Raw genomic sequence first — 23736 nt, 5'->3', positions numbered from 1 at the left:
CATGTATTCCCTCGGGGGTCAGTTTCAAGCATGGAGCTCCCAAACCTCTCAATTCTAGATGACCAATTTAATTCCATCTCTGCCTCTGCCATTAGGTGCCATATGGGGATTATTTCCCTTTCATTTCTCTCCAGAGAATTCCCCAAAGTTGAATTATCCAGGGATCTCTCCTGAGAAGGAGAATTATGATCAAATTTTAGCTCTGCTCTTTGGCTGAATCCTCCAGGGGAGACTTTGGGCAGAAAAATATAGAGTTTGGGGACAGGCAGAGTCTGTGCTCTTGCATGTTATGTCTCTCTCCTTTCCACGTGAAGCTGTGTTTCAATCAGGAAACCAACTGGATCATATTCTACCTTCCAAGAATCTTCTGAATTCTTCTAATTCTTCTAATTAGGAACAGGAAGGAGATTGATTGACTCACCCCATGAAATATGGACCTCCTGCTTCTGCTTGTGATGCTGCTTTTGTCCCATCCAGTCTCTGGGAAGCTGAGAAGGAAATGCCCGCTGAGTTTGAAGCATCAGGATGGAAAACAACCACAGAGCTTTTACAGCCCAGGAGACCATCTCATTGGTATAGTCATCAGTGAAACTGAAACATTGCATACAAAGTTGCTTTTCAATGTGGCTCCTTCTCTTCAGTTTGTTTTCCGTGATCTGTAAGTCATTCAGGGAGAGGGAGTTGTACTCCCTCCATTCTAACACTCTCCTTTTTTTCCTCGTCCCCCCCCATTTATTTCTATATTGGGGAATTTGTCTAATTTCCTGAATTATTTTGATTTCCAAGGCTTCTCTCTCTTGTCTGATTTTGTGAAAGACACTCAAATGAAAAAAGTCTGAAAAAAAGCTGAAAGGGCTGCAGATTACTTTCCTCTCTCTGTTCAATCCCTTATTTATCACTTGAATAATGAAGTAGTGGTGGAATCAGTTGTAGTTGCTGTACCTCAGCCAAGTTCCATGTTTGTGTAACTGATCATTGCTTTTGGTTCAATGTTAGCTTAAGGCTCAATAGGCTCAGTAGGATTATGTATTAAAAGAATGATCTGTTGTAATAATTTGTTGATTATAATAACATTTTTTACAATAGGGATATTCATGGTTTTCTACATAGCTTAATGTTCATTTTCAACATTCAATTGATCAATAAGAATTCCGAGCTCCTGCACAATTTCACACTGGGCTACAACCTCCATGACAACTATCTGAGCACTTTCCACACTTCAGATGTCTTGATGGACATTCTCTCCACTGGAGAAGCCAATGTCCCCAACTACAGCTGTGGAAAGAAGGAGAACCTTCTGGCTCTTGTTGATAGAGCTCACAGGGAAATCTCCATCCAGATGTCGACACTAGTAGGCACCTACAAAGTCCCACAAGTTTGTGTGTGTTTTTCTCCATTTAGTAAAGTGAGTGGTGGGTGAGCAATAGATGCAATCATGTCTTCTCCATGAAATTCAGGAGCTGCTTTTCTCCATATTAGCAAAAATCTCAATATTTTATCCCATTATGTTCATGTTGAGATTAATCATAAAAGGTCTGAAATGCAAGCCGAATAGTCCCTGGAGAAGACATTCTACCAACTATTTAATTCATCAAATTTCATCCCTGGTTGTTGGTGCTTCTATTGACATCTTCATATTCACATACAAATAAGACTTGCGCTATCCATTTGGATTGAGGTTGGCAATGGTAGCATTTTTTCTATCTAAAATGAGGAATAAAAAGGACTCTAGCAATTATAGGCCAAATGGACTAGCAGATATTATTTGTTTGTTGGTTTGTTAGATTTCTATGCTGCCCTTCTCCTTGGACTCAGGGCAGCTCACAGCAAATTGTGGCTAAAATTTATGCCATGATCCTCTTTGTTAAATTCAAGAGAAATGCATTTGTTGCAGAAGAACCAAAATGTTACAGGTAGAGTTAAAAGCTATACAGATTTTATAATAAATAATGCATGCTATTAATCTTATATTGGCTGAAATAGCTGCCGGGTGTGGCCAGGGCTGTACCTGAGGCTTTAGTCGTTGTTCCTTGTTTGTTTTTAATAAAGGGAGTTGCCTGTTCCCTTGCATCAGCTTCCTTATTGAGAGGACGAAACAGTTACTGGGAGGGGTAGTTGTTTGAGAGGGAAAGTTACTAGCCACAACAAATTCCTTTCTTGCAGTCCAAGGTCATCCTTTCTTCTGCACCGGTGGATGTAAGGAGGAGGTCGGTGGAATCCCTGCAACCAAACTGGTCCTCGTGATGAACTTGTGGGTGTGGGGACGAGGGGTGAACCTTAACCTGGGTGGGTACTGGCAGGAAGTTAGTGTCGTGATGGCTAGAGTGTAACTAACATGGCTCAGTTAATAAATCGAACCTTAAATGAGCGAATTGGACTGGAATCTGATTTATTTCTCAGATGCTATTTGGGGCACTGACATCAAGGAGAGAAGCAACTTAGAACTAAGGAGACCTTTCCTGACACTTAGAACAATTAATCGGTGGAATAACTTGTCTCCAGAGGTTGTGAGTGCTCCAAACCTGGAGTTTTTAAAAAAGAGACTAGACAGCTACTTGTCTGGAATAGTATATTTATTTATTTATTTATTTATTTATTTATTTATTTATTTATTTCATCTTTTTTTTTAATGCCGCCCTTCTCCTTAGGCTCAGGGCGTCTTACAACATGCTACCAATAGTATAGTACCGTATGGTATAGTATAGTATAGTGTCCCCTGATTGAGGAGCAGGTTAGACTGGAAGACCTCCAAGGTCCCTTCCAATTCTATTACAGTGTTCCCTTGATTTTCGTGGGTTCGAACTTCACGAATAGCCTAAACCACGGTTTTTCAAAAAATATTAATTAAAAAATACTTCACTGTTTTTTTCCTATACCACGGTTTTTCCCACCCAATGATGTCATATGTCATCGCCAAACTAATAATTTTTGCAAATAAATAACCAAGAAATGATTATTGTTAATAAATAATTATGTTTATAAATATCAAGATCACTAAGTGTCTTATTCAATGGTGAGTACCAGTAATAATGGTGAGTAAATGGTTGTTAAGGGAATGGGAAATGGTAATTTAGGGGTTTAAAGTGTTAAGGGAAGGCTTGTGATACTGTCCATAGCCAAAAATGGTGTATTTACTTCCGCATCCCTACTTCGCGGAAATTCGACTTTCACGGGCGGTCTCGGAACGCATCCCCAGCAGAAATCGAGGGAACACTTTATTCTGTTTTAAGTTATTTTATAGGTACATATTTCAATGAGCTAAATACCTATTGGAACACACTAAGTTTACACTAAGAAAATGATATTATTGTTGTGGTTAGCTCTGGCCCAGCTCCTGCCCCAAGGACTGTGGATGTGGGGGAGACATCCACATGCTGCAGGCCTGTTTTTGCCCCCAGTGGAATCTACTGATGAAGGCTCCTCTGACCAAGAAGACATGAGTGACAGGGAGGAGGAGAGTGTGGCAGACAGCTCAGAATGAGATCATTTATCTAGCTCCTCCTTGGATTCAGAACAAGAGTTAATGATACAGCCACGCATGCGGAGAGCGATGCATAGGCAACAACAACTGAGAGATTATTATCAAAGAAAATGAGGCCACCTGTGGTTGGGTGGGGCTGTGGTAATTAGTGAGGCTGCTTTAAATAGCAGCCTGTGGGTTTGGCCATTGTGGAGGATTATCTGATCTTTGTGTTTCGTGACTGCTTTACTGACTTTGACTTTTTGTGTGTTGATTTCCCCCCGCTTTGAAACTAAACCAGAGCAAAGTGTGTTTCACTTTGTGAAAGAAGAAGGACTGTGAATTGCCTCACAGCTGCAAGCTAAGTATCACAGAACTGATAAGGGACTTGTAAAAATTACCAGTTTGGTTGGAGACAAGTGCTCTTTGCTATACCAAAAGAGGGCTTCGTTTAAGTGAATTTTCATTATAAAGAACATTGTTTTGAATTTTCAAACGTGTGTGTGTCTGAAATTTGTACCTGTGAATTTTTGGGAGGAGTCTACCATAGAGCCCGACAGAACAATTATCATACTTACACATTGGATTGTAAGACCTGGATTCTTTTGTCATAATAATTATCTGACAATTAATAAATCAAGTGGAAAAGTTACAGTCTTTGGAAAATAACATGGTAACCGCAGTTGGTCACGTTTCCTTACCTGGGGTTGTTTTCTCTGAGACTGAATCTGGGACCCTCGTCATCAAAGGAGCTCAGTGAGAGAAAGGCCATGAGTGAAAGTGGTGCTTAAATGAAAACCTCATAGCTCTCCCACTTCCTCAGCCCCAATTATCAAAGTATCAGAGGCCAAGGTTTCCCCCATGTTCTTACATCCATCTGATGTTTGGGGCTGCAAAGAGAAATCACAGAAAAAGATGCACTAATCCTCAAAAATTATAATAGGCCCTTTATTGGAATATAATGCTTCAGTCAGTATTTCAATGTGTTAATCTAATTATGGTAAATTGTAGAGGTGATACAGTAATATTATTCACATTGTTTACATTTTTTAAAAAATATTATTTTTCATTTTTATTATACAATCTTGCTAATATTCTGTCTTTAATATTCCAAACACTGTCTAACTACAAATTGTTCTAATACATTCGTTAGAAGTAGGCTGGATTTATTAAAATCTAATATTTTGGATTGGATCAGACCCAAATATAACACAGCATTGTCATTGCTTTTTTCAGATCAATTATTTAACAGCTCCAGAGGCGCTGAGTGATAAAAGCAAATTCCCCTTTTTCCACCAGATGCAAAATAAAGAAGGATTCCACTACCCAGCCATTGTCCAACTGCTCCTCCATTTCAGATGGACCCTGATTGGCCTCTTTGCTTCAGACACAGAGCAGGGAGAGAATTTCATGAGGACTTTCCCTCCTGTGCTTGTCAGGAACGGAATTTGTGTGGTTCTGTCACAACAACTCTCAAGAACTGTACATACAACCTCCCTCAGGGATGCCCTCTCTAAGTGGAGACAAGTCAATGTCTTTGTTCACTTCATGGAATATGATTCCCTTTGGGACAGAATTCTTCCTTTCCATTTAACACTTCTGCGCTTGCCGGGACTCATTGAAGGGAAAGTCTGGATCCTCACAACTTTTGCATTGTATACAATAGACAAGCACAGACTTCTCAAATACATCCACAGTATTTTGATGTTTGGTTATATGTACAAAAGAAGCCCAAAAGATAAAGGCTTTGAACCCCTTTTCTTTGTGGAAGAAAAGTTTCGCGATCTTTATTTTCTCTGTTCTCTTTCAAAGAATGTTTTTTCTGTCAAAGGCCGCAGAAGATGCACCCAGAAAGCCCCACTGGAGACCCACTGGAGATGGAACAGAAGAGGGATCCAAAATGCCTATGACTATTACAGCCTCACGAAGACTCTGGTCCAGGTCTTGAATGCTGCCTATTCCTCCAGACTGAGGAGGAGAAGGAAGGAGGGAGAAAAGAGGTTGTGGTCTTCAGGGCTGCAGCCGTGGCAGGTAGGGGGTCTCGATATGGATCTATGAATCTCAGATCCTTTGGAGGAGGAATCCAGAGAAGGAGGGGAACTACCTCAACAGATCTGACCAATTTAATTTCTCAGGGAATTATGGTTCCAAGAGCGGCAAAGGGGGGGTGTTTCCTAATTTTTTTACTACCACTCTGTGGGCATGGCTTATTTTGTGGATGTGGTTTGATGGCCATGTGACCAGATGAGAGTGGCTTATCAGCCATGTGTCCAGGTGGGGTGGCTTTGTAGTCGTGACTGGGTGGGAGTAGCTTCGTGGTCATGTGATTCAGCAGGCGAGGCTCGATAGTCATGTTAAGTGGGTGGGTGTGGCCTACTCAATGTCTCTCACGTCAAAGGTCCCTCACCTGACCCCTCTCCTCCCAGGCCTTCCTTGTCATGCCCAGCCTCAATGAATCTGCATATTATTCTAAACAGTCATTAGTGTTATGGCTGATGTGGCTGAACATGGAATGGAATAGCACATTAAACTGGACTTATGCAACCTGATGTACAGAATAAAGACACACATATTCATGCTCTGGACTATAAACACTGAATGCACAGAAATCCCTGAAAAATATGTGGTAGCCCTGAGCAAAAGAGAGGCAGTAAAATCACTCTATCTGTAAAATAGTGTATAAAATATTAACACATGATAAATAATGGAACAATTAAAAATAATAGCACAGTTTTTCTCTTGCTCTCTTCTTTTTGTCTTCCTTTCTCTTTTTCATCTATTTCTTCCGCCCTTTTCCTCCCTCCCTCCCTTTTTCTTCCTTCCACCTCCCTTCCTTCACCCTACCCACCCACCCATCCATCCAACCAACCTTCTTCCTCTTTCCTTCCCTCCCCCTCTCTCTTTCTTTCTTTCCTTCTTTCTTTCTTTTTCTTTTTTTCTCTCCACCTTTCTTTCTTTTTCTCTTTCTTTCCTTCCTTACTCCTTTCTTTCCTACCTTCTTCCTTTTTCTTTTTTCTCTCCACCTCTTTCTTTCTTTCGTTCCTTCCTTCTTTCTTTCGTTCCTTCTTTTTCTTTTTACTCTCCACCTCTTTCTTTCTTTCTTACTTACTTACTTACTTACTTTCCTTCCTTCCTTCCATCCTCCTTCCCTCCCTTCCTTTCCTCCCTCCCTTTCCTCCTCCCTTTTGTTTCTTTTTCTTTCTTTCTTGCAGCTTTTTTTCACATCCCACCCACCCACCCAACCTTCCTCCTCCTTCCTTACTTCCCCTCCCTCCATCTCTTCCTTTCTTTCTTTATCTTTCTTTCTCTCCCTCTTTCTCTCTCTTTCTTTCTTTCATTTTTATTTTCCTCCCTCCCTAACAACCTTCCTTCCTTTCTTCTCCTCCCTCCCTCAATCTCTCTCTTTCTTACTTTTGTTTTTTCTTTCTTTCTTTCTCCCCCTCCCTCCTTCCCTCTTTCTATTTCTTTTTTTCACATCCCACCCACCCAACCTTCTTCCTCCCTCCCTCCTTCCTACCCTCCTTTTCCTCTCTCCCTTGCTTCCTTCCTTCTTTCCTTCCTCCCTTGCTTTTCCTCCCTTTTTCCTTCCTCTCTTTTGTTTCTTTTTCTTTCTTTCTTTCTCCCCACTCTCTTTTTTTCACATCCCACCCACCCATCCAACCTTCCTCATCCTTCTTTCCTTCTTTCCTCCCTCCCCTCCCTCCCTCCCTTCCTTCTCTCCCTTTCCTTTCCTTTCCTCCCATTCCTTTCTTTTTCCTACTACAACAGGGAGTGTAAGGAGTTGAGAAATTGAGGGGACTGCCATACCAACACAACAACTAGCCTAAACCCTCCCCCCACTTGCCCCATTTTGGGCCTCCGTACGTAAGCCTTCCTACATCCCCCTGGGAGCCAAAAGGGGCAGGGGGGACTCTGGAAGCAGGGGTGGGTTGTGACTTAGCTTGCTACCAGTTTGCTTCCTCCTGCACAGTGTGGCAACCCCCCCCCCCAAAGCCGAAAAACAGATTGCAGCCACATGTACAGTTCTAGAACTCGGCTTCTGCACATGCTCTGCAGGAAAAAATAAAAAATATTAAAACCCCACCAAAACAAAAAGGTGATGCTTGCCCACTGCTGAAAACCTGGCTTCTGCAGATGCTCAGGAGAATAAAAAATAAAGAAATCCCCCCACAATTGAAAAATATTGAAAAGAAATTAGGAAAAAATGGTGGCCCCTAAAGTATGGTGACCAGACGTCTCGCTTTTTAGCAATTTGTCCCACGTCCTGGGGCATTTTGAAACAAGCCCCCGGTTGGAGATTGCTGGACCTCCACATCAGCCGATTTTGGTCAGCATGGAAGCTTTCAAGTCCCCCCCCTCCCCCGGCAGATTCTATCACCGGTGCCCGGAAAAAACTTGGAAGCCGCAAAGAAGGAAGCTCAGCTTCTGGTCTCGCAACTTTTTGTTAGCCATTCCAATCATCTTGCAGGGGCGCACCGTAAGCGGACGGCCAGGGCAAGCCTGGCTACTGCCCAGGAAACAGAGTGTGAAGAGGCGGCAATAAGCTAGGGCAATCCCTGCAGCCTGAAACAGCTGATGAGGCTGATCCAACTAAGTTTTCAGAGAAGGAAGGCATGCAAATCTAAATAATAATAATAATAATAATAATAATAATAATAATAATAATAATAATCTGCTTGTGCTAATCAGGCTGTGCTGAAGCTGAAACGGGCTGCTTGCTGCAAGAAGGCAAATTTCTGGGAGGCAGATTTTTTCCCCTTGTTTTCCTCCCCGAAAAAGGTTGGTGCATCTGATAGTCCGGAGTGTCTTATACGCCGAAAAATACTGTACTGTATTTGTCCTTCCCTGAAGTTGATGTAGATGTTTTGCAAATTCTCCTGTAAGCTTGGTGCCTGCAAGGGGACTTGGTCATTGAGTTGGGGTCTCCCCAAGCCAGAACGTCCACTTCCTGAGATTCTTATGGCTGCCTTTGCCTTCTTTCCAAGAACATCTCCCTGCCGATTCATATTCTGTTTCCAGTTAATTACGATTATGAGATAATTTTCACAAACATGCATATCAAGTTTGGTGCCCCCCATTGTTCTTCCAGTTCATCATTAATCTTCTTCTATGAGGCTCTATTGTTACTCAAGTCCTAGTTGCTAAAGAGCCCAGATGTTTTTCTACTGCCTTTTATTCCTGCACCCTTCTATCTGTGGAAATCATAAATATTTTTTTGCACACTTGATATTCCGCTCATTAAATTTTATCTTATTCAAAAAGCTAAAAAAAAGCTTTAAAAAATTGAACTATTATAAAGACAAAAATTAGATGAGACATTTTAAAAAAACACTGCATTAAAAACAGACAAAACCACATACATATATATTGTCCTCCAGTTGAATACTAGAACGGGGGTCCTCAAATGTTTTAAATAGGGGCTGATTGACAATCCCTCAGACAGTACCAGGCTGGACCAGCTGGGTGGTCATGTGACTGGGTGGGCGTGGCCAATTTAACAGTCCAATTAGTTTTCCCTTTCTCCTTCCTGAGCTTTACTTGCTCACCCCAGGAATCTATTTACTTAATAAGACACCACCACCCCCCAAAGGGAAAAAGAGGGCAAACCTCCTTGCCACTTGCCTAACTTCATTACAACAGCAGCTTTGGGCTCCTCAAAATAGTCCAGTGATGGCGAACCTATGACACGCGTGTCAGCACTGACACGCGGAGCCATTTTAGGTGACACGCAGCCGCCGGAGAAACAGGGAGCTTAGAGTGGTGAAGATGCAAATCTCCCCGCTTTCCAATTTCCCACCGACTGCAAGTACAGCAACTGCAATTATTATTATTATTTTTCCTCTCCCCTTAATTTTGTTTTGCACCAATTTTTAAAAAAATTGCGCCGGTTGCAATTTTAATTTCACTCCCAGGGCTATTTACCGGGGTCCTACTTTGCTTACATTAAACTGCTCATCCCATATCGCTCCGCCAGGAAATCTACTCCAACCTCCCCTCCCCTCCTTCGCTTCTTTCCCTCCACGAGCAGCGCATGGTGTCTCCTCACCTTGGGTCGATCGCATCGGGGAGGGCTGAATAACTTAATTGCCGTTTCTCTTATAGCTGTTACAGGTAAACCCTTACCGGGTTATTAATTTGTAATTTTAAAAAAATCATGCCGGGCTCGCAAAAAAGAGAGTGAAAAAAAACACCTGTGTGGACGTCGCGCCATTTGCTTCCTCCTTTGGCAGCTCATAACTAGATTTTCACAACCCCCCCACCCCCTTGATAAGCTTTTTCTTGAGTCTGAACAGTTTGGGGGGTTCACCAAAGAGAAAAGTGAAAGAGAGGGAGAGAGGGAGAGAGGAAGGAAGGGTTAAATATAAAGGGAGAGAGGGAGAAAAAGAGGGAGGGGAAGAGGGGAAGGATGAGGGGTTATTATTAATTTGTAATTTAAAAAAATCATGCCGGGCTCGCAAAAAAGAGAGTCTGAAAAAAAAAACCTGCGTAGACGTCGCGCCATTTGCACCCCCCACTGCGGAGGGAAAGCATTTGGCATCGGCACCGCCAACCCCCCCCCTCCACGAGCAGCAAAAGCCTGAACGACGGAGCCAAAAGGCAAACGGTGCACCCCCCCAGAAGCAGCAAAAGCCTAAGCGGCAGGGCGCGCCGTTTGCCTTTCGGCTCCGTCATTCAGGCTTTTGCTGCTGGTGGAGGGGGGGTTGGCGGTGCCGAAAGGCAAACGGCGCGCCCCGCCGCTTAGGGCGGCTTTTGCTGCTTCTGGAGGGATGCACCGTTTGCCTTTCGGCTCCGTCGTTCAGGCTTTTGCTGCTGGTGGAGGGGGGGTTGGCGGTGCCGAAAGGCAAATGCTTTCCCTCCACGGTTGGGGGTGCAGGGCAGGGGCAGTCAGCCCCAGGAGACAGAGGGAATGAGAGAAAGGAAAGAGAGAAAGGGAGGGAGAGAAGGAAAGAGTGAGAGATAGAAAGGATAGAGAGAAAGGGAATAAGAGAAAGGAAAGAGAGAAAGGGAGGGAGAGAAGGAAAGAGTGAGAGATAGAAAGGATAGAGAGAAAGAGGGAATGAGAGAAAGGAAAGAGAGATGAGAGAGGAAGGAGGAGAGAGAAAGAGAGAGGAGGGGTAGCGAATTATGGATGTCAGAACTCACGCATGCGTAGTAGCGTGCGCCCACAGTTTTTAAAAAAATTTTAAAGAACAAGAGAAAGCATGAGAGAGAGAGAGTGAGAGAAAATAAGAGAGAGAACGAGAGAGAGGAACAGAGAGAGAGAAAGAACAAGAGAGAGAAAGCATGAGAGAGAAAGAACAAGAGAGAGAAAGAAAATAATAGAGAACGAGAGAGAGAGAAGGAAAGCAAGAGAGAAAAAAAGATAGCAAGAGAGAGAGAAAGCAAGACAGATAGGGAGAGGAAAGGAGAACGAGAGAAATGAGAAAAAAGGAGAAATGAGAAAATGATTGAGGCAGAGAATGAGAGGAGAGAGAAACAAAAGAGAGAGAGAGGTGATTCTTGAAGCATATGGTAAAAAGCATCCAAATAATAAGAACCCCCCCCCAGCCCACACCTGTTTTTGAAAAGAATAAAAGATAAAAAAAACCCCAGCCCTCAACTGGTTTTGGAAATGGTTCGAGTGTATACACACACACACATAAGGGGGGGAGAGAGACAGGGATGGAAAAAGAGGAGAAGTGAGAGGGAGAAGGAATGAGGGGAAAAGGGAGGAAGAGAGAGAAATGAGAAACATGAGAGAGAAAAGGGGGAAAGACAGGAGAAGTACCCAGAAATGAGACAGTGGTATAAATTTCAGGAGGGATGATTGATGATTGACTGTATTTATAAGGGGATGTTACATGGGATTGTATATATGAGGGGGTTATTTATGTATGTATGTATGTATGTATGTATGTATGTATGTATGTATGTATGTATGTATTTATTTATTTATTTATTTATTAGATTTGTGTCATTTTGGTTGGTGGTGTGCCCCAGGATTTTGTAAATGTAAAAAATGTGCCGCGGCTCAAAAAAGGTTGAAAATCACTGATTTAAAGCATATGGTAAAAGCACTTAAATAATAACAGAGAAAGAAAAACCCCAACCCTCACCTGTTTTTATTAATAGTTATGTTTTTGAATTTGCTGGTTGTTTTAGTTTTAATAGTAATAGAGTTTGGTTTTGTTTTATTATTAATTTCTTTTAATAAAAAAGAAGGGATTTATTATTTATTTATATTTATATTTTGTTTGTTTATCTGTCTATCTACCTACCTACCTATATATCTACCTACCTACCTACCTATATATATATATATATATATATACTTCTATGCCGCCCAGTTTTTTTCTCAAGGTGACACACCACCCGAGTTATGCTCAGTTTTTTTGGCGAATTTTGACACACCAAGCTCAAAAGGTTGCCCATCACTGAAATAGTCCATTAAAAAAAGAATAAAACAAACAGGATTTCCTTCAAAACAACTCCTGATCACAGAGCACAGAAGTCATGAGAGGCTGAGAGAAGCTGTCAATCAAGACGCCCCCTCTCCTCTCTAGAGGCCCACATGGGTCCTTTCCCTTCGGTTCCAGCCAAAGGCTTCTGGCTTTGCAGAGCTGTGAGTGCCTGTCAGCAGGGGAGGCGGCCAGGGAAGGGAGGGGAGACCAGCCTCCTTCTTTTAGTCATTTGGGATTTTAAGCTAGAAGGAGAATTCACACTGATTTGCTTCTTGACACACTTGTGCATATGTATCCACATACATGAAAACTACCAAAATTGTCCAGCAACCAATTGGGTGGATGTACTTTATATATGACAAAAACCAAAGCAGTGGGTGAATTCTCCTTCAGGCATTATACTGTGGTTGCATTTGAATTAGTGTTAGCCAACTTCAGCTGATTTTGAAAAAGCTAGGAGATATGGAGACATGTCCCCCACCTACCCACCCACTTTGAAAGGGCTACTTTTCAAAGCCGCCCCTCCCCTACTCACCCACCGGCAGCATCTATGTCATCAGAAGGGCAGCTCAACCAGTGAAAGAAGCGCCACTGGAGTAGATGCTGGCAGGAAGATAAGGCCAATGGTGAGGGGAGGGGCAAGGGGAGGGGCTTCATTCCACCACTCTGTGCATGGGATACTTTGCATTGGTGGGCCATATCCACCCCACAGGACGTAGTTTGAGGATCCCTGTATTAGAACATAGAATAACAGAGTTGGAAGGGACCTTAGGGGTCTTCTAGTCCAACCCCCTGCCTAGGCAAGAAACCCTACACCACTTCAGACAGATGGTTATCCTACATCGTTAGAACTTCCAGTGTTGCACCTGCGCAGAAGACATACCAAGATTTCAAAGAGGTAAATAAGAAAAAAAGGTTTTGCCTTCCCTCAGCCCCCAGGATCCCTCCCAAACCGTCTACTCACCAGTTTTCACATGGAGCCAGCCTTAGGGAGGCCAAAAATGGCTGTATAAGACGCACCAACATTTCCACCCTATTTTTTGGGGGGCGGGGGGACGGAGAGGAAGTACGTCTTATACACTGAAAAATATGGTATTTAAGAAGTGTAATTGTATCTATAACCTTAGGGATGAGGAGAAGAGAGGCTGCCTAGGGAAGGATCAGATCAGAGGGGAGAATCCTGCAGTTGCGTAATGGGGGAGAAAGAAACTCAGAAAGAATCTTTGCTAACATTTCAGACTGGGAAAAAAAGTTGGTGGATGATTTGTTCTTTCAGACTTGCAACATTTGGTTGATGTTGCATTACCATCAAGTAGAATTAGCACATCTGGAGGTGTTTTCCATCAGGATGACCAAGGAGAATATTAGACTGACACCTTTCTTCTTGATAAACCCCTATGCCTTCTGGGAATCTACCTGTGGTTTCTAAAGAGTTTATGAATATTGTTTTTCCTCTCTGTTCATTTTATTTCTCATCTGCTCTAGAATCTTCTCTATTATTGACCAATTGTGTCAATTATATTTTCTATATATTGTGTCAGTATGTCAGTGACAATTTATTCTCAAACATTTTCATTCACTTTTGAAGATAATGGCAGTATTATTTAGCCATATTTGGCGATTAAACAATTGGAGAAGAAAGACTGAATGTGGGATAAGAAACAATGTTTTCTGTACTTCAAATTCCTGGATGTTTCCATTTTAGTTTCATCCCTTTTTGGAGAAGAATGAATTTTGGAATATTTCACACTTTAAACTGTACTTGGACCAAAATGGAGAGATAAAAGCAGATCTGGGCATTGCCTACTACTTGGTTCTCCCCAAGGAGGATCCCAGGAGAGAGGATCTGGCATATTTTGAAAGACAGAGACTTTCTATCATCCAAGATGCTCTTTCATGGCTAAAGTTGCTCAATAAGGTGGGATAAATTTTGCTGTCTTTTCTCTGTTTTTCAAAGCCTGAGGTCCCATTTCAAGTGGGGAAAGCCTGGAGTCTCCAGGGTGGTTGGCCTTCCATGCCAGGTGGTGTCATCTAATGGAAGTTCATCCACAGACAGGACCTAAGTGGAGCAGCTTTGCCATGTTTTATGGAAATCTTTCAAGATCTTACTGGTCAGAGGTTTCTTTCTTCATCACAGTTTTATTCTACATTTAAAAAAACTGAATGAAATAAGTTTCCTAAATCTTTTACAGTAAACTTTATTCTTAGTTTTAATATGAAGATATCCTCATACTTAAATCTTTTTTCTGCAATTACATCCCTCCAGACTTTTATTAAATAGAAAAGTACTTTATTGTAATGTTAAATTTCAAAAGCAAAAGGAAGGAATTAAATGAAGAATCTGCCAGTTGTAATACCTCCTGCATCTGTTCAGAAGAAGTCAGAGATTTCATATTTACTTCAGTGAAGACCAGATGCTAATTGTCTCCATCCATTTTTACCTCCGTTTTCTATGGATGGAGAGTCCTAACGCATTTCCTAACACATTCTCTTTTTTCTGCTCAGTCCCTGCCTGAATCCAAATGTGTGGAAAGTTGTCATCCTGGATTTGTCAAGAGGGCTCGAGAAGGAGAGCCAGTTTGCTGCTATGACTGTGTTCCTTGTCCGGAGGGGGCCTTCTCCACTCAGGAAGGTGGGTGACCCTGAGGAAAATGGGAGGCTTGGTGGAACTGGATCCATCCAGAATATTTTCATGAAAGTGCAAATTAAAAGGCAGATTGGAGCATACCTGTTTTTTTCTTTATTTGTAACCTGCAAAATTTCTTATCTAAAAGGAAGTAAATCAAAAAGACTTTGAAGGAGGGTTGAGAAGAGACAGGAGGAGGTGGTGGCAGACTGGGCAAGCTTTACTAACAGCAGAGGAAATATCTCTTCTGCTTTTTAGTTTGGATAAGTGCTGCTAAGTTTACCTTTCTAGGAACACCTGAGATCTTTGAAACTTGATGAATTCTTTCAGGTCCACCTTCTGAAAGACCTTGCAATTCACTGTATATTGGCCTCCCCTTGAGGATCACTGAGAAGGTCCATAAAGTGGTGTTGTGGACAGTAATGGGGGGAACCCATTACAGAAATATTCTGCCAGTCATATTGATCAATCTATCAATTAAAATAGAGCTGAAAGGGATCTTAGAGGTCTTGTAGTCCAGCCCCCTGCTCAAAAAGCAGGACCTATACCAGAAAATGCAGATACACATGCTGGAGCATCAGAAACCCAAAGACCAGCTGTCCAGTGTGCATATGCCTGTTTTGGCCATTTTTCAGGCCATTTTATGGCTGGTTTTCAGTCAAAATGCATATGCCGGGGTGTTTTTATGCTGTTTTTCAGATAATGTTTGGTTCAAAAGTTGGCCTGCAAACTGCAAATCTTTTGGCTGTTTTCTGGACCATTTCTCAGGCCATTTTCAGGCTGTTTCCCATGCTCCAGTGTCTGCAAAGACTGACATGTGCACTGGAAATCAGAAGATCAGCTGGCAATGGCACACATGCTCACAGTAAGGGCTCTGAGTGCCACCTCTGGCACTCGTGCCATAGTTTGCTATCATGGACCTATATCATTTCGGACAAGTGACTGTCCAGTCTCTTCTTAAAAACCTCCAATATTGAAGATCTCAAAACCTGTGAAGGCCAGCTGTTCCACTGGTTAATTGTTCTCACTGTTAGGAAGTTTCCCCTTAATTCCATATTGCTTCCAGATGGTATAGGATACTCTAAGCATCCTCCAAATCCCTTTAACTGCCATGGGGCAGGACTCAGAATGTTTGCCTAAAAAGATTATTATAATTCATTATTAACCTCTAATAATGTAGTTTCCTATGAAGATTCTACACATTACATAGAAAATAATTAACATCGTAGGACTCCCCTCAACTTCATATACATTTTTTAAAATATCCTTCTTAGCTCTTTTTAATGGAATTGTTTAGAAATACACCTTGGATAATGTTCTTGTAATTAGGTGTTGTCCAAAAACAGTATTTCTTGTAATGTTAAAAAACAAAATATTAAGAAAATATTGCTATTCATTTTTCAGATACTGAAAAATGCACCCAGTGTCCAGATGATAAATATCCCAATGAGCACAGAGTCCAATGTATCCCCAAAGTTATAACCTTCTTGTCTTATGAAGAACATCTGGGTATCATACTGGTCACCTTTGCCCTACTTTTGTTCCTAAGCACAGGTCTTGTTTTAATCATCTTTATTCAATACCTAGAAACTTCCATTGTCAAAGCCAACAACCGGGACCTCTCCTACATCCTCCTGGTCTCCCTCCTGCTTTGCTTCTTGTCTTCTTCTCTCTTCATTGGTCAACCAAGGAAAGCCACCTGCCTTCTCCGACAAACAGTTTTCAGCCTCATCTTCTCAGTTGCCATTTCTTCTCTCTTGGCCAAAACCATCATGGTGGTGCTGGCTTTTCTGGCCACAAAACCAGGAAACCGAGTGAAGAGATGGTTGGGGAAGAGCTTGGCCAACTCCATCATCCTCTCTTCTTCTGCTGTCCAAATTATCATCTGCTCCATCTGGCTGGGAATTTCTCCCCCCTTCCCTGACTCTGACCTCCACTCCCAGCATGGAGTGATCATCCTGCAATGCAACGAAGGGGCTGTTGTCATGTTCTACGTCACCCTCAGCTACATGGGCTTCCTGGCTGCCATCTGCTTCACGGTGGCTTTCCTGGCCAGGAATCTTCCTGGGGCCTTCAACGAAGCCAAGCTGATCACCTTCAGCATGCTGGTCTTCTGCAGTGTCTGGGTGACTTTTGTGCCCACCTACCTGAGCACCAAAGGGAAATACATGGTGGCTGTTCATGTCTTCTCCATCCTGGCCTCCAGTGCTGGTCTGCTAGGCTGCATCTTTATCCCCAAGTGCTACATTATCCTTCTAAGACCAGACCTGAACACAAAGGAGCATCTCACAGCCAGAACAAATGTAAAAACATGATATATAACAGCATTGTGATATTGGGGAAAATGTTAACGTGACTTTTAGTTGATTTCCATTTAGATAGTATGCAAAATTACAAGAAAACCACATCTATATGTTTCAAAATGGGAAATTGTTAAACAATGGGAATTCTTGCAGATCCATCCATCCCCTTTCAATAAATCTTGCTAAAGAGATCTTTGTAAACTTCAGAAGAATTCAGCTGTTCAGCAACAGCTACTGAATGTGAAAGCTTAGAGAAAATACTGTGGACACTCTTTCCTATTGAAAGCAGCTAAAAGTGTTTGTGTGAGAGAATGAGTAGGAAAAGAGACCAGGATGAAGTTGTTGGGACCAAGTACCAGCCTGGTTCCCTGATCCTCTCTGTGAGAATGCCAGAATAATGTGAAATATCATGTTTGATCGGTTCTTGACTTGGAAGAGAAATCTTGATCCCTCTTATATAATTCTTTCTTTCTAAAAAAGTTTTTTTTAATTTTTATATAATTCTTTCTTGATTTCCTGATAAAACCTCCTTTGCAGAAAGTGTTCAGCAGAACAGCTATTTGGGGTTTCAATTGGGATTATTATTTTTTGTTTCTGTACTTCCCACCAAAATAAAAAAAAATAAAGTAAATTTAAAAAATTAAGTTTCTAAAGAAATATCCACTGTGTTTTTTTCTTTCAAGCAGTGAAATAGCAATTTTCAGGCTCTTTAATTTTCCAATCTACAATTTCTGCCTAAAGGATTTTCTCTGCTCCTCTTCCAAGCTTGTCTTGTGTATGAAGGGCTGGAGAAGATGTCCAGAGAAAAAGGACCTTGAGACTCTGCCCAGGAGGAGGTTGAAGGGATCCTGTCTAAAGGCAGGTCACAAAAGTTCAATACTGCATAATATTCATCCAGGTCCAAGAAGGGGGTGAATAAGGGTGGAAACCAGTGGTGGGATTCAAGTAATTTAACAACCTGTTCTCTGCCGTAATGATTTCTTCCAACAATCAGTTTGCTAAGCTGCTCAGAAAGTTAACAACCGGTTTTTGCAAAATAGTATGAACTGGTTGAATCTTACCACTGGTGGGAACTATAGATTTCTGGAAGAGGCATCCATGGAAACTGTTCTGCTCTCCAACCACACAGATTGCTGATCATTTGGGAATCAAAGTTTAGATCTCAAAATGGCTCCCAATAGTGAATGCAACATCCTTTTTAAGGAGATAAGAAAAGCTCTGATGGATCAAGATGAAGGTCAGTCCAATATGCGCAGTAACCACACAGATTCCTCTGGTTCTCCCACAAGCAGAAGGTGGAGACTTATGGCTTTGCCCAACATGGAACAGGCATTTTCCCTCAATTTCACTTTCCCCCATCTCACCACACAGGAGTGGACACTCAGCCATCTTACATTCCAGGCAGTGAAGGGCTGCAAACATTTTTACTAACACACGCACCTTTATTCTGTGAGGGTTTCTTGCCAGCCATGTGACCCGGGAGTAGCTTAAAGGTCATGTGGCTGACTTAAAATTGGTCAATGTGACGTCACTTAGATCAAGAGTTTAGGTTAGGGTGCCTGGCCTCTCCCTGCCTCAAAGAGACACAATTTCCCTATTTACTATTAATGAACATCCAAAATATACTCTTTAATTCTATGTATATATGCTATATGTGTACATACGTATTATACACAGGCACACAAAAATATACATTATCTACTATATAAACTGTATGTGTATGTACACACACACATGCACAGCTCTTCTGAAATTATACATAGTGAACCTCATTTACTGCAATAGGAAAAACAGCCCAGAAGGGAAAAAAAGAAAAAAAAATCATTTTTTTTGCTACCAGATCTGCGTACCTGACCAAAATTTTTCTACCAGTTCTGCATACATGACTGTACCCATAGGAGCCCATCACTGATTCTAGGAACCCCCAATTCTGTTATCACACATTAATCTGAGACATTTTTGCAAGTTTCATACTCTCAATCAAAAAGCACTAAGGTGGGATTGGAACTGAGGAGTCTCCTGGTGATTGGCCCAAAGTCATCCACGATGTTGATATGTTAAGGGAAGATTAGAACTCTGAACCAGATGATTTTCATGCCTAAGTGAGGATTAGATGTGAAGGTGAACTTTGGCTAAACTGGAAAACAGACTGGAAAACACACAATTTTTGACTATGTACCACACTTTACAGCCACGAAGTGACATCGACAAGTTGTACCTGCCAAGAAAAATAGGTGGCAGAGGACTATTGCAAATCCATCAAACTGTAGAAGAAAAATGAAGTTTGAATGATTATGTGAACCAAAGTACAGAAAAAATGCTGCAAGCTGTGAAAACAGAGAAATTTATAAAAACAACAGAAACACGGGCAGAATATAAGGAAAAACAGTTGCTGGTGTGCGCATGTGCTTCGTGCAGTGCTTTAAAAAAAGCTGCCCATGTGAAGAAGTGAACAACAAGATGGCAGCATCTATGGCACCAAAAGAACCAGTTCAAGGGCGTGGCAGGCCTGGGTCACTGCCGGTTCTAGTGACCCAAGCTGATAAGTTACTACCGGTTCTATAGAGCCGGTCCAAACGGGGAGGAACCCACCTCTGCCCCAGCCATGGGGAAGCCTCCCAGCATCAGGCGCAGAAAGCCAGGAGCAGCAACTTCCAAGGACGAAGGGTGCATGCACGAGCAAATTAATTAATTAATTTGATTGATTGATTTCTATGCCGCCCTTCTCAAGACTACTCAGGGCAGCGTACATCATAAATGCAACAATATATATAAAGAAATCTAAAATTATTTTTAAAAGAATTATACAAAATTACTAAAACTGTTAGAACACCCCATATACAGTCATACACATTCATCCAATTCAATCAAATGTTGCCCAGAGCAGCTGGAATGGGAGACGATTCCAGTTGGGAGGATCTTTTCTAAGGTAGGCCGGAAGTGGGCATTCCTTTCCGCTCTAGGACACCACAACTCTCTGTGCTTAACCCTTGCTCTGCCCCTGCTTCTTTCAGGCATACATGATCTAAAGTATTGTATAGAAGACATGAACTTGGCGTTGGGCCTTTCTCACGAGCTGAGAGCTGCTCTTTTGTGTCCCATCATCCCCCCCCCCCCAGCCATCAGATCTCAAGGCCCCTTGGATTGTGGCACAAATGAGGCAAAGCAGGGGTGAAACCCAGCAGGTTCCAGAGAACCAGTAGAGGAAATTTTGAGCAGTTTGGAGAAATGGAAAAAACCACCTTTTCTGGCCCCAGAGTGGGAAGGGAATAAGGATTTTGCAGTATCCTTCCCCTGCCATGCCACCAAGCCATACCACGCCCACCAAGCCACACCCACAGGAGCAGTAATAGAGGCAAAGGCGCATCAATCCTGCCTCCGGCTCGCAAGGGGAGCTGCCATGCCCAGGGGCGACCACAAGGGGGCTTCCTCCACAGACTCATTAGCCTCCAAAGGAAACTGAGCTTGCATTTTAAGAAAGCATTTTATTTTATTTTATCTCCATATATACGATAGTAGGAAGATAGATAATAGGAAGGAAAAGTGGACAAATGGAAGCATTTGAAATTATGATTTATACATGTATTTTTTTAAAAAAATGGAAATTAAATTGCATGTGATTCAGAATTCTATTTGAGCAGTAATTGCCTTGAACATTTTTCAACTAATAAAACAAAATAAAAGATACAGGGCTTTCATACATACACACACCATGTCACATAAAGAAATTATTCCTGCAATTAAAACAAAAAACATGGATAATGGTATTACAGTACATCTGAATCAGTAATAAATTTTCTATTGCATAATAAAAATAAGCTAAAGAGATGTTACATTGAAACCATAGCACCAATTATTTCTACTCTCAGTTGAAAAGCTGGGAATTAAAATGAGTAATAAGGGGGATGGAAAAATCACAACAAATATCATTGAAACGTGTGCCTTAAAAATTGGCACAGATTCAAGACATTAGTAAACAAATTAAAAACCAGATAAACAAATAGGATTTTTCTTTCCCTTTATAAGTATTTTGGCTAACATTCTCTTTGTGATAAAAAAAAATATTGCGACTGAGCTTCTTATATTTGAAAGAAAACTACTAAAACTTCTCACACATGATCCAATGTCTGTAAGGAAATTCAGAATACAGAAAAACAGAATTGGAAAGGACCTTGGAAGTCATTCATTTGTCTTTTCCCTTCTTTTAGAAAGCCAAAACAAGAACAAACTCACAAAGTGAGTTTTATGGAATTTCTTGTGTTATGTGCAAGAAAAACCCCCCACATCAATGATTTCTGTTCTACAGAATTTTGGGGAAATTAAAGGTGTGTGGACTTCAACTCCCAGAATTCCCCAGCCAGGCATGCCAGCCAGGCCAAATACTGGGATTGCATGCTGGATGGAGAATTCTGGGAATTGAAGTCCGTGCACTTTAAAGTTCCCAAGGCAGAGGAACACATTGTTCTACCATTTGATAGTAGGTTTGTGATTCCATCCACTTCTCTCTTCAGTTCTTTTACCTACCCTATTCTGTAAACCTGCCAAAGGCCTGCCTATAAGGTAGCACTGCATGAGGAAATTTCAGGCACCACTTTTGGGGGCAAAGTCTAAAACAGGGGTCCCCAAACTTGGCAACCTCAAGACATGTCTGTCTTTTGCCTGTTCTGCTTTTCTGGCTCTCCAGCCTGATGAAAAGGCTCCGAGGGGGGAGGGGTAAGGGCTTCCCGGCTTTATTGACCCCCGTCCTAGCAGTGGGGAGGGCTGGGAGGAACCGCTGTGCGGCATCCCAAGGAAGGGGGCCCCTGCAGATGGGAGGCTATGGAATGTTGGGAGGGTCCCTGTGAGCCCCAGGAAGGAATCCGGCCTTTAGGGGGTCTTCCCAGCATCGGCCAAGCAAAGTCCTTTCCCCGAACAATCCAGTCTGTCCCTCCAGGATCTCTGAGTAAAAGAATCTCATGGAATCACCCAGGGATCCCTCCTGAGAGGGAGGAGGAGGGACCAAGGTTCTCCTCCACCCCACTGAAGCTCAGGGCTGCCTGGAGGCCTTCCCATCCAATAGGCCTGTGGCGCGATGGGGGGGCCCTCCAACTCCAGCCCCCAACAAATCTCCTGGACCACAAAACCCATCACTCCCTCTTCAGACCAGCCTCCTCCCCCTCCCTGCAAGAATCCACTGCTCCTTTCCTGCAGAGGGAGGGGCAGTCAGGCCCTTTTAGGAATGCCTTCGGGACTCTGGCGCCAAGAGTCTCTGCCAAAGGGGGGGACCCAGAAAGGTCCCTTGGTGACACCCCCCTGCAGCCCCCAGCAAAAAGCCCCCAGCAGTACTTGCATGCCAAGTGTCCCCAACACTTGAGCACAGGGAAAAAGGAATTGCTTGTCTCCCCCCCTCCCCCGCTCCCTGTGTATTCACTCCCAACCCTCACGACTGAGAGAAGTCTTCAAGCCGGCAGCTTCAGAGAACCAACAGAACATGCGCGAGGGAATGTTTCCCCACAGTAGCTCCTGGATGGGAGGGGCAGAAATTGCACGTAGGAGGACCTTTTGCAAGAAAGGCAGGAAGCCGGAACTCCTTTCCCCTCTAGGACGTTACACCTCTCTGGCCTTAACCCTTGTGCTGCGCCTCCATCAGGCGTAGATAATGTAGCCTCTGCCTGTGAACTGCCCGTTGTCAATTGGCCTTGTGCCTTTATCATGAGCCGAAATGATTGCGGCTTGGATTGCGGCGCCAAAGAGGCAAAGGCACATCTCTTGTTACCTCTGTCTTGAAAGGGGAAGAAGCCAAGATCCCCCCTCCCTCCCCCCTCCCACTTTCCCCGCTTCTCTCTCGCCTCTTTCAGGTGAAGCCACAAAGGACTCTGCCCAGAAACCGGTGACGCTGAAGTAGGGAGAATTTCTATTGGCGCTGTCCCTCGATCTGGCCCCTCCCACCTCCAACGGCAGATATAAATGCTTCCTCGCGACCCCCCCCCCAATGCAGAACCGCAGATTCTTCCTCTACAGCTGGAAGCAAACCTGGAGGGAGTCTTTCCATCGCTTGAGGAACGTGAGTCCTGCGCAGCTCGAGCCTTTGGTTCCCCCCCCCCACGAACAACAAGACCCCGGTGATGCCGGATATGGATTCACCATACCAGCAGCCACTTCAATCGGAGCTCCTTCCTCCGCTCCGTCCCAACTCTGGCGCTGCTCCTTTTATAGAGGAGCTCAATGGAGGCTTCCTCGATGAGGAAGGAGGGATCCCTGTACGTCCCCCGAGCGCCCCCCTCTGCCTCAGAGAGGTATTTACTGAGGTCGCGTCATTGGCCTGCACGCTAACTCGGCGCGTCTTTTAAGACGCTCTTCGCCGCCGGCCAGGCCTCCCACAGCGCTGGGAGGCAGACATGGCGTTGCCGGCCTCCGGCTTACCACCCTTCACCTCTTTCCGCAAGGCGGACAGCCACCCATCTTCCCAGGTGAGTTGCCCCAGAGACGGTTGGGAGCGAGTGGGGGGAGGGGGTGGAACATTCAGGAGATTGGGGGGAGGGCCGGCCTGGAAGCTTTGCATTCCGCTCGCCTTCGGGTGTGTGTGTGTGTGTGTGTGTCTCCGCTCAAACCTGAGAGAGGGCCCCCGCTTAACTCTGAGGAGGGGGGCTCCCTTCGGCGGGGGTGGATGTGTCTCTCGCAGGAGCGCCGGGGAGGGAGGGGGGATGCGTGGGAAGGCGCCCTCTCTTCTCCGTCCCTCCTTTGTGAGGTGAATTTTTGTGACGTGTTCAAAAGTAATCAAAAGCAATCAAGGCTATAATTTGAGTCTCATGTTTAGTTTACTTGACAGCTATTTTGGTAGCACCCTCAAAACTCTTCCAGATGTAGATACAACTGTGCCAGCAGTAAACCTATGGGCGGTTTTACTTGGTTTTATATTTTATTTTT

At 43.3% G+C, this 23736-nt stretch overlaps 1 protein-coding gene across 1 annotated transcript; it reads left to right on the top strand.

The window, feature by feature from the left end:
• The first annotated feature begins 431 nt into the window (after nucleotides 1-431).
• Nucleotides 432-16842, top strand: LOC139172555 (vomeronasal type-2 receptor 26-like). Its single transcript, XM_070761706.1, has 6 exons — nucleotides 432-658; nucleotides 1087-1375; nucleotides 4697-5491; nucleotides 13607-13819; nucleotides 14407-14533; nucleotides 15932-16842. Exons 1-6 carry the CDS (start codon nucleotides 432-434, stop codon nucleotides 16840-16842), a joined length of 2562 nt encoding a protein of 853 aa, XP_070617807.1.
• The last annotated feature ends 6894 nt before the right edge of the window (nucleotides 16843-23736 follow it).

This window comes from Erythrolamprus reginae, chromosome 9 (assembly GCF_031021105.1).
Source record: "Erythrolamprus reginae isolate rEryReg1 chromosome 9, rEryReg1.hap1, whole genome shotgun sequence".
In the NCBI taxonomy this organism is placed as follows: Eukaryota; Metazoa; Chordata; class Lepidosauria; order Squamata; family Dipsadidae; genus Erythrolamprus; species Erythrolamprus reginae.
The sequence above is the reverse complement of the archived record's forward strand: the minus strand, read 5'-3'. Positions and strand labels throughout refer to the sequence as shown.